General features: G+C 35.7%; 1 protein-coding gene across 1 annotated transcript in view; it reads left to right on the top strand.

The window, feature by feature from the left end:
• eps8a (epidermal growth factor receptor pathway substrate 8a) overlaps positions 1-12,306 on the top strand; it is a 62,239-nt gene that overhangs the window by 15,526 nt on the left and 34,407 nt on the right. Inside the window, exon 7 of the mRNA XM_051925878.1 lies at positions 3,024-3,167. Coding sequence (XP_051781838.1) covers positions 3,024-3,167 — 144 coding nt within the window. The remainder of the gene's footprint in view (positions 1-3,023; positions 3,168-12,306) is intronic.

Here is a 12,306-nt window from a genome sequence, read left to right on the forward strand (position 1 = left end):
AGCTGTGTGCTTATCAAATTTAATTTAAGACTCCATATTTGCTTTCAGTTGAGGTTGAGGCACCAATATTTGAAACTGTTTTGCCATATTTTAGATAAAAATGTCTGCTACTGAGATCTTCAATTCAAGAAAGCAGAACACACTGCCCTTTTTGTTTTAACTATTTTAAAAAAAAATTGTATCCTAGAAATGGAAATGAAGCCTATTGTCAGTCATTCAGAAATTAAACTGCACATTGTGAACTGAATGACTGATTCTATCAAGTGCAATACTTAAAGGGATTTTTTCAAGTCAGTTATTTCTTCACAATCATTGTATGCGTTCATTTGCTATTTGAAATTGTGTTCTAAAGTGAATCAATTTTATACATTTTTAAAATACATTGTCAGTTGTTGTACTTTACAATGGGGCTTTATGGTACATGTGACTGTAGGTGACAGAAAAAGCTTTAAAATTTACCCGATACATCTGATTTGAAGTGACAAAGTTTTTGATTTAAGAAAACATGTCTTCTGAAGAGCCATTCTTACTCAGGATATGATAATAACAGAGCTGAGCACAGTGTTTTTAAGTAAATGAATTCACTAACGTTGATGCCTGTCAATCTGTAAATACTGTATGTAGAATGTGAGGCTGTGAGTTAGCAATGAAGCCCACTCTGCCTCTGTTAAAACATCTGTACTGAATTTATTAAACTTCAGCCTGTTTAAACAGTGGTGAATTGCCATTGCTAAATTGGCCGTATAGTATGTGTGTGTGTTCACCCTGCAATGGACTGCTGCCCTGTCCAAGGATTGTTTCTGCCTTGTATCTGTCTGATGATTGTTAGTATAGGCTCTAGCTGTACCGTGATTCAGCACTGGATAGGAGAGATGAATGCCTATAACATCTGTTCAGTTCTTGTTGCTTGATAACATGCTACATGCAGTTATTGAAGTAGAAACAAATAATTGCAAGTACTTTTTTTTTTCCTCTCCTCACAGTGCATTACAAATTTTATGCAATTTCTTAATTGTGCTGGTATTGGGTTCCTAATTAGATATTTGAGAGCGCTGTTAGAAGCATATTATATTAAAGACCAGGCTGGGGGTTGGGGGAGTGATTGGTGGGAAGGAGTGCTTACTGTCAGAATACGAGGTGCTGTAACCATTTACAGCATGTTCTCTGTCGCTGAAATGGAAAAATGCCCCACTTCTAGATCTGGCTAAATGCCTGCTCAATATTCTCTGTGAAGCAGAGCTGTGCTTTAACAATCTAGTAGCAGCATGCAATAACATTGTGAAGTAAAAAAAAAAAAAAAGCTTTCGTATAGTGCAAGAAAGTGATTTTGTAACTTTTTTTCAATTATTATTGTCTAGTTGTCTGCAGAACTAAGACAGCAATTCACATGTGGAAATCAATATTCAAGTCAATAATGGGCGCCTGGCAATGACTTTGCTAGGTGAATTTGCTCTCTGCTAGCCCTGAAAGGTGATGTACTGCCACGGAGTAAAACGAACAGGGTAGTAAAGTGCAGTCTTTTTATAAAATAGTCCAATCTCTCAACAATGGTTTGCTTTTTGTTTTTTTCCCTCATAAACTGACATGGATACCGCTGTTTTGCAATATGTGTGTAAGTTCTGGACATAGAATCAACACTATAAGATTTGTGGCTTAAAAAATAAAGGTATTTGGAAAGTTTTAATGCTTTTTCTATCACCTAAGAACCCATGTACGCTAATGGCCCATTGTAAACTACAAGAACAGATAAAGTATTTTTAAAATGTATAATAAAAAGAATCACTTTAGAACACAATTTAAAATGGGAAATTAATATAAACTATGATTGTCAAATAATAAATGTTGCTTCAAAGATATTGAAGTTATCCTTTACGGCAATAAAAAATTAATTGGCTCATGTCATCAGAGGTTAATAAAAGAAAACTATAAAAAAGAAAAGTATAAACTGATACAGCAGCCCTAATATTGGGAATGTATAATTGATGGCTTAGTTACAAAAGCATGTAAACTCACCAAAAAATTAAATTGGTATGCAGGCATGCTAGAAATAGAAGGAAACACATTATCCCAGTTGCAAGCATGTTGTGTTTCACATAATCTAACTGCTGTTACCTGTCCTGAATCATATTTCACTAGGTGTAAAACCAAACAAAGGGACCTGACTTATGTATTAATATACCAAATATCTCTTAACTGAACCCAGTCTTCAATTGCAAATGTAAAATGTCTATCCCTTTTTCCGAAAGATTACTATTTAAGTATATTTGGTAATGGTTTAATGTCACTGTCACTCAATCAGATTTACAATTTATGGATTCTGTTTTTGAGAGAACAAAAATGATTATTTTTTTACTGCTACAAAAGGCAAGTAAAGTTTTTAAATCCTTTTTAAACTGCCTCTTTATTTCAAAGGGGGCTTTGAAGTTGCCATGGTATTGACAAAAATGAGAATGATTTCAGGACACTTAATATGACAATAGTATATCATTTAGTACTTTTTGGCTGGTTCAAGGGTGCTGGTTCTCCATTATAGTTTTAGAAATTAGTTTGTCTTAGGTTTCAGGTTTCTTCTCACAATTCTAAAAATACAAATAAGTAGACTGGCAATACTAAACTACCAATTAGTAAAGCAGTTTGCAATGATTTAATTTTTTTCTCAGTTGATAATTTTGTCTGAATAAAAAAAAAACTTTGATTTATTACAATTTTTTTAACTTTCAGTTGAGGGTGTGGTACAGCAGTAAACACCAAAACCCAACAAGTCCTGAAGTCTGTGGTTTAAATCCCAGCTAATACTTGGTGGAATTAATTTTCTTCATGTCTTCATTGGTCTTCTGACAGACACTACAACTTAGTACATACTTGCATGTATGAGTGTTGTATGTCCAACCTAAACTGAAGAGATAAGTTAGAAAATTGATGGAAATTAGCTGATTATGGTGTTTCTGTTTTGCATTAAAGTTAGTTTTGCAGTAAAAGATTTAGAAAGTACATGTATAATGCATTGTGTGTCTTTCTTCTAGGTAATTGATGACAGGAAACAGTGGTGGAAGGTTACAAATGCTAGTGGTCTTTCAGGATATGTGCCAAATAACATCTTGGAAATTACCAAAGCTCAGGAACTGGGTCTTGGACGCTCAGACCCAATGTACAGCCATACAATTCAGGTAACTTTCTAAGAGTTATTTTTCTTTAGGTCATTTTCCTTTTGGCTAATTTATGTTTAAGCAATGTATTGTTTACTGTGGTGTAGAAATTTGATTAAAGGTTTTTATTCATTAATGTATGTGTGCATGTTTTGGATTATCTTATTTGAAATTGTGATTTCTATATTAGTGTATTTTATTTTTGGAGTCCTTGACAAGACTAGTGAGTTTTGCTTCTCTACATTGGGACACAACCACCCATACAATCAGATCGAGATTCAGACTACGAATGCTATGAATGTAATTACTCCTATCTCCAGGCTGTCAAATAAACGAACCACACGCCATGGCGCAGTGTAAAGAGGCTTCCCACACCGCAAACATAATAAAAGGCAGGACAGAGTCCCAAGACATCAGATCATTGTGAGCTACTTGCCTGATCATCTGTTTTAAAGTCTTGTTAAATCGTTCAGTCAAACCATTCGTCTGTGGATGGTAAACAGTGGTACTCAATTTCTTAATAGCAAAACTGTCACACAATTGTTTCATCACATGAGAAGATAAAAGGTGTGCCCTGATCAGTTAAGATTTCTCTAGGGATGCCAATACGAATAAAAATCTTGCACAGAGCTTTGGCTACAGTTGAGGAATTGGCTTTTTTCAAAGTAGCCACTTCCGGATATCGCGTTGCATAGTCAACCAACACAAGCATATATTGATACCCATTTTTAGTCTTAGGTAGAGGGCCTACAATATCTAATCCCTCCCGTTGAAAGTGGACTTCCAAAATAGGCATAGGAGAAAGGGGAGCCCGAGGAGGTTTATAAGCAGAGACGATCTGGCAATCAGGACATGAAGTACAGAATCGCTCCACATCTTTCCCCATATTCAGCCAATAAAATTGTTTTGATAAATGTTCTCAAGTCTTATCAGTCCCCAGGTGCCCACCCAAGATGTGAGAGTGAGCTAACTGCAAAAGAATGTCCCTATGTACTTCAGGTACAACTAACTGTTCAATAAATTCCCCCACTAAATGATCTGATATCACTCTAAAAAGGCATCCATCTTTCTCAAGAAAGTGCTTGGTTTTTAAGCCCCTGGTAGCATGCTGTTGGTAATAGGAGTCACTAGCAAAGCAAGCCTCTTTAAATGCATACTCTAATGAGCTATCGGCATGCTGCAAGCACACAAAATAAAGAGGTTATGAAAAAAAAAGGAAACATTTTAAAAATAACGTAACATGATTGTCAATGTAATTGTGTTGTCATTGTTATAAGTGTTGCTGTCTTTTATATATATATATAGCAAAATACTCGCGCTTTGCAGCAGAGAAGTAGTGTGTTAAAGAGGTTATGTAACCATATATATATATATACATATCTACATATACACATATCTACATATACATATATATACATATACACATCCACATATACATATATACATATATATACATTATATATATATATATATATATATATATATATATATATATATATATATATATATATATATATACATACACATATACAAATTTACATATCTACACACATATATATATATATATATATATATATAGATATAAATATAGACATACATATATACATACATACATTCACACACATATATATAGAGCAAAATACCCGCGCTTCGCAGCGGCGAAGTACTGCTTTAAAATTTTATATAATAAACTGAGGGAAATTATACCAATAATTATTTGTTAAGGATCTCTTTGTATACAATGTTGTCAGTTCGCCCCTCCGGTTGTAATATGACCAAGTTGTGCGCTGAGCTTACTCTTGAGCATGCAACGTATACTTGGCCATGTGAAAAGCAAATCAAGAACAGCAAGACCGCGCCAACTGTGGAGCTCAGCTCGAGCGAAATGAATTGAATGAAATGAGGTGAATTGGAGGGGAGATGATCACGTGACTCCAACACCTGCCTTAACTCTCCATCCCTCCACAAACACAGTCTCTCGGATCCCAACTCTCCTTTATATAAAGAGATAAATAGCAAAATACCCGCGCTTCGCAGCGGAGAAGTAGTGTGTTAAAGAGGTTATGAAAAAGAAAAGGAAACATTTTAAAAATAACGTAACATGATTGTCAATGTAATTGTGTTGTCATTGTTATGAGTGTTGCTGTCTTTTATATATATAATATGCACACACATAAACATATATATACATATACATATATATATATACATATCTACATATACATCCATCCATCCATCCATTTTCCATCCCGCTGAATCCAAACACAGGGTCACGGGGGTCTGCTGGAGCCAATCCCAGCCAACACAGGGCACAAGGCAGGAAACAATCCTGGGCAGGGTGCCAACCCACCGCAGGACACACACAAACACACCCACACACCAAGCACACACTAGGGCCAATTTAGAATCGCTAATCCACCTAACCTGCATGTCTTTGGACTGTGGGAGGAAACCCATGCAGACACGGGGAGAACATGCAAGCTCCACGCAGGGAGGACCCGGGAAGCGAACCCGGGTCCCCAGGTCTCCCAACTGCGAGGCAGCAGCACTACCCACTGCGCCACCGTGCCGCCCTCTACATATACACATATCTACATATACATACGTATATACACATCCACATAAACATATATATACATATACAAATTTACATATCTACATATATATATATATATATATATAGACATAGATATATACATACATACATTCACATATATATATATATATATATATATATATATATATATATATATATATATATACTGTATATATACATATCTACTTATTGGCTGCTGTATTTAGGATATGGCAGGTTGGATAATGGATGGATGGACATTTGTATGCATAGCCCTATTTGCCCATTTTCGTTTTTTTTCTTTCTTCAGTAATATTTCAGTAAACCCGGAGCTTGTCAGTTCAAATCCTGGTACTGACACCACTGTGTGACCCTGAGGAAGTCACTTCACCTGCCTGTGCTGCAAAAAACAGAAGTAATGTAACAAATTGTACCTCAGATGTTGTAAGTTGGTAGAATAAAGGCATAAGTCAAATAGATAAATATGTATTATACACATAGGAACTATTCATTTATTTTCAGTTAAGTCATCTGCAGCAAACTTTTATAAATGAGGGTTTTTCCTTTTTAGATAGTGCAAACTGTTTCTTCTTCATTGACGTTTTCTCTTGGAGAGCTTTTTTCATTTCATTGAAAATGAAAGCAGCAGCTGCCAAAATATGTAGCTTTCTTATTAATTTTTCAACATTGTGTAAAATAAATGTATAAAGTAACATAAAAGGTTTAAATACTGGTTATTCTTTTACACTAAAATATTACTACAGAGATACAAAAAAAGTAAAATGGATATGTTCTTTTTCTTTAAGGAGATTAAATATTACTGAAGAAAGAAAAAAAAAATTAAACAGCCAAATGGGGCTATGCATATGAACTTAAAAGGTTTAAATAAAACAGAAATCTATATTTTATTTTTACTTGGTTAACTTGTGGAGGGTGTATCCTGTAGCAAAGCCCTAACTTTTTTCGTGAAAGCCCGTTTCAGTCAATAAGTCTTATGTGTGTGTTTATGTATGTGTGTATATATATATGTAGATATGTGTATATGTAGATATGTATATATATGTATATGTATATAAATGTTTATGTGTGTGTGTATATTATATATATAATATATATATATATATAAAAGACAGCAACACTTATAACAATGACAACACAATTACATTGACAATCATGTTACGTTATTTTTAAAATGTTTCCTTTTTTTTTCATAACCTCTTTAACACACTACTTCTCTGCTGCGAAGCGCGGGTATTTTGCTAGTATATATATATATATATATATATATATACACATGTACACACATACATGCAGTTTCAATAACATAGAAATCAATATAAACATTAACATCATTATCATATGAGAATATGAAGTAATATATAAGAAGCACATTTCATATAAATATAAATTATTAAACAGTAAAATCTTCTTCTGTAATTTGATACCGTGGCAATTTGTGTGTCTGTCCAGGATTTTAAATCACCTGTAGCTCGCAAACCGTTTCACCTATTGACTTGAAATCTGGTACACATATAGTACGTCACGTCTGCTATCCGCTTTATGGGTGATGATTGTTTTACTCTTTTTATGTTTATTTTATTTTATTGTAGAATCAACTCCTATCTGCGTACACCAGGGCGGCCGTGGGCGTGCATTGCGCTGTCACTGGTATTTTGATAAAAGAATTTGAACAACATATAAGAAGCGTATAAATTATTAAACAGTAAAACATTAACATTTAAGAAGTAAAGTTAGATTAAGTACTACTGCAGTGCCTTCGGGTATACCACATTTTTTGTTTGCCCATTACATGCTTAAATGTATACATTTTTTGGTGTACCTACCCGAGAACACACGACATCTATCTATCTATCTATCTATCTATCTATCTATCTATCTATCTATCTATCTATCTATCTATCTATCTATCTATCTATCTATCTATCTATCTATCTATCTATCTATCTATCTATCTATCTATCTATCTATCTAACCGAGCGTGGGAGAAGCATGGATTTTAAACACGCGTTGAGTTCATCTGCTGGTCTCCCTCGTGGAATAACTGGTAATGTTTGACTAAAATCTACAGCGAGTAAAACGACATTACCTCCTATTTTTTTTTTTACGATCTCTGAGATGTTGCTTTTTTCGGTTCAAGGCTTCATAAGCTCTTTTATGTTGTATGGTGTACTTATCCCAAACCATCATCTTTGAATTTTGCAAGACTTTCGCCTTGTATGTAGAGCGGGGTAATTACATTCATTGCATTCCTAGTCTGAATCACAATCTGATTGTATGGGTGGTTACCTGGCACTGTAGGGTTGCCACCCGTCCTTTAAAATACGGAATCGTGCCACATTTGAGAATGAAATTGCGCGTCCCGTTTTGAATCAATACTGGACGGGATTTGTCCCGTATTTTTTTTATCATTTTTTTTAAAGCAGCGTCTCATGCAAATCATCCCACACGCATTTTATGAAGATGCCTCCTTTCCTACTTTTGATTGGGTAATACTTGATGTCATCGTTAGTTTGATTGGTCTTTTTAACTGTCCAGTGAGGAGGGCGTGTCTTTTAAGTAGAGTCTGCAAAGTGTTGGCACTGAGATGTGGCGTCAGCGCCAGAGTTGAAGCCCCTAATGTTGCGGTCAGCAAGTCGGCTAACATCCGCCATGTGCCGTCTTTCAGTTGCGAGAAGCAGATCATAGAATGGTTGAAACTGTTGCCCCTAACGTTGCGCCACGGCGTGTGGTTCGTTTATACCTCGTGTCTTCTCATTAAACTTTTATCTCGCGAATATGTTATTGCAATCCGCAGCGGGAGCGTTTCTATAAACTTAATTTAAACTTACGTTTTACACCGTGCTTTGTTTCCCTTATGAACATGCTTGTATGCTTCACTTGCTCCCTTCTCAATTGTTTAATTAATTTTTTGCTCTTCGCTGTTTGCGGCTCTTCCGTCATTTCCCCCTACTTCGTTCTTTTATCTCGCGAATATGTTATTGCAATCCTTAACGGGAGCGTTTCATTAAACTGATTGAAAATAGTTTTGCATTTACCTTTTTAGTAAAAGGCGAGCTTTTAAGCCTGAGAAATCACCCCGTAAATGCACACGTTTAATTGCACATGTGTTAATATGTATGGTTACACAGTATTAAAAGACAGTGAACAACGTCAGTTACCTTTGTTCCCGCGTTTGATAAAAGGCGAGCTTTTAAGCCTGAGAAATCACCCCGTAAATGCACACGTTTAATTGCACATGTGTTAATATGTATGCTTACACAGTATTAAAAGACAGTCAAAAATTAATGTCATTTACCTTCGTTCCCGCGTTTGACTCGTGCTGTAAATCTCTTCCTTGTTTTTAGTTCACGTGATTACGTAGGAGGCGTGATGACGCGATACGTGACTCCGCCTCCTCCATTACAGTGTATGGACAAAAAATATGTTCCAGTTATGACCATTACGCGTAGAATTTCGAAATGAAACCTGCCTAACTTTTGTAAGTAAGCTGTAAGGAATGAGCCTGCCAAATTTCAGCCTTCCACCTACACGGGAAGTTCGAGAATTAGTGATGAGTGAGTCAGTCAGTCAGTCAGTCAGTCAGTCAGTCAGTCAGTCAGTGAGGGCTTTGCCTTTTATTAATATGTATAGATACACACTAGCAAAATACCCGCGCTTCGCAACGGAGAAGTAGTGTGTTAAAGAGGTTATGTAAACATATATATACATATATCTATACTAATAAATGGCAAAGCCCTCACTGACTCACTCACTGACTGACTGACTCACTCATCACTAATTCTCCAACTTCCCGTGTAGGTAGAAGGCTGAAATTTGGCAGGCTCATTCCTTACAGCTTACTTACAAAAGTTAGGCAGGTTTCATTTTGAAATTCTACACGTAATGGTCATAACTGGAACCTGTTTTTTGTCCATATACTATAATGGATGAGGTGGAGTCACGTATCGCGTCATCACGTATTACGCCTCCTACGTAATCACGTGAAGTGAAAACAAGGAAGAGATTTACAGCATAAGTCAAACGCGGGAACGAAGGTAAATGACATTAATTGTTGAGTGTCTTTTAATACTGTGTAATTGTTGAGTGTCTTTTAATACTTTGTAAGCATACATATTAACAGATGTGCAATTAAACGTGTGCATTTATGGGGTGATTTCTCAGGCTTAAAGCTCGAAGTGATCACTCGAGTGAAGGCAGCTTCACAAAAAAAACAGATCCTTAACAAACTGTTATTGGTATATTTTACCTCAGTTTTAAAAGGTTTTCTTTTCTTCTTAATAAAAATTTAAAAGCAGAACTTCGCCGGTGCGAACCGCGGGGATTTGAGCGACTGACGCATACAGACATATTCATGAGTGCAGGTAATTCGGAAAGAAAGCACCGTGTAAACCTAACGTTTAAATTAAGTTCATAGACCTACAAATGGTTGCCATTGATTTCAGGCAATATTGCTTTTATCCTGTACAACTATACGTTGCATTCTCAAGAGTGTGCTTGCACGGCTTGGTCATATTACAACCGGAGTGCTGAACTGACAACGTGATATACAAACAGAACAATCGTAAAAACAGGATTAAATAAAAAGGCTGCTTCCGTTGGCAAAGCAACGAAAAAGGAAGACCTTATATGACGTTCGTTTATAAAACAGCGGAGAGGCTGTGTGAAGTCAGCTTCACAAAAAAACAGATCCTTAACAAATTGTTATTGGTAGATTTTCACTCAATTGAAAAAGGTTTTCTTCTTAATAAAAATTTAAAAGCAGTACTTCGCCGCTGCAAAGCACGGGGATGTAGATAGATAGATAGATAGATAGATAGATAGATAGATAGATAGATAGATAGATAGATATATATATATATATATATATATATATATATATATATATATATATATATATATATAGATAGATATAGATATATGTATGTAGATATGTATATATGTGTATATATATGTAGATATGTAAATATGTATATGTATATATATGTGTCTGTGTGTGTATATGTATGTATATATATATATATATATATATATATATATATATATATATATATATATATATATATATAATGTGTGTGTGTGTGTGTATGTGTGTGTGTGTGTGTGTGTGTGTGTGTGTATGTATGTATGTATGTGTGTATATGTATGTGTATATATATGTTGATATATGTGGATGTGTATATGTGTATATATATATATGTATGTAGATATGTGTATATGTAGATATGTATATACAGTGGAACCTCGGGATACGATCACCTCTGTATACGAGAAATTCCAAATACGAGGAAAGTATGAGCGAAAAATTCAGATCTAAATACGAGCATTGGCTCACGTAACGAGCCACGATCCAGGCTGTGGGTATAGCTCGCGGCTTAGCGAGGGGGCGTGGTAGCAGTAGCGAGCAGCAGGGCGATCTGCGGTGTCTGCGTTTCTCACCTAAGTGCACAGGTGGGAAACTGCCCACATCCATGATTTGTCCTGTGGCTGATGGGCTGAAGCTGCCATGTCTTCCCCGCATATATAGAGAAGCACGAGCCGGTTAAGGGGGAGAAGAAGTAAAAGAAAAGGAGGAGAGGAGAGAGAACGGAGGTTGCAGGAGGAGGCAGGAATCCGCAGCAGTAGGAAGTTGGTGCGGGAGAGCGAGCAAGTGCCGGCTCGCGTGTAGCTGAACAGGCGAGCCAAACAGCTGAAGCAGGACGGTGTAGAGAAGGTCAGCTGCATTAAGTGTCTCGCCTGTTGCAGAGCCCGCATGGGAGAAGCAGGTGAGACGCTAACAGAGAAGAAGCACCGGGGATTGTCATCTGTTTTTTGAAGACTGCTTCCTGTTGACGTTTTAACCTCGTGTTAAAGGATTGTTATTCTTATGTACTTTAAACCTCCACTTCACAACTGTTTTAAGGATTATTTATTTAAAGATTTATTGAATGCTCTACTGCACTTTGGACACCTGTTTTGATTCTTTTAATAATCAGTTATATTATTTACCAGTGTTATTTATTAAAGGTAGACTACAGTATATATAATTTATCAGTGTTATTTGTTAGGAAAATTGATTTTTATGTTAATATATTTGGGATGCGGAACGGATTAACTGGATTTCCATTATTTTCAATGGGGACGTTTGTTCTAGATACGAGAAATTTGCAAGCTCAGTGCTGGAGCGAATTAAACTTGTATCTAGAGGTTCCACTGTATAAGTATATATGTTTATGTATATATATGTTTACATAACCTCTTTAACACACTACTTCTCCGCTGCCAAGCGCGGGTATTTTGCTAGTACATATATATACATATCTACATATACATATATACATATATATTTATACATATACACATCCACATATATATATATATATATATATATATATATATATATATATATATATATATATACACACACATACATATATACATATACACATACATACATGCACATACATATATATATGCAGTGGCCGGCCAAGGAAACTTGGTGCAGCAGATGAAAGACACATCAAGCTCATTACCCTTCGAAATCAGAAGATGTCCAGCAGTGCCATCAGCTCAGAACTGGCAGAAACC

This window comes from Erpetoichthys calabaricus, chromosome 1 (genome assembly GCF_900747795.2).
Source record: "Erpetoichthys calabaricus chromosome 1, fErpCal1.3, whole genome shotgun sequence".
NCBI lineage: Eukaryota > Metazoa > Chordata > Cladistia > Polypteriformes > Polypteridae > Erpetoichthys > Erpetoichthys calabaricus.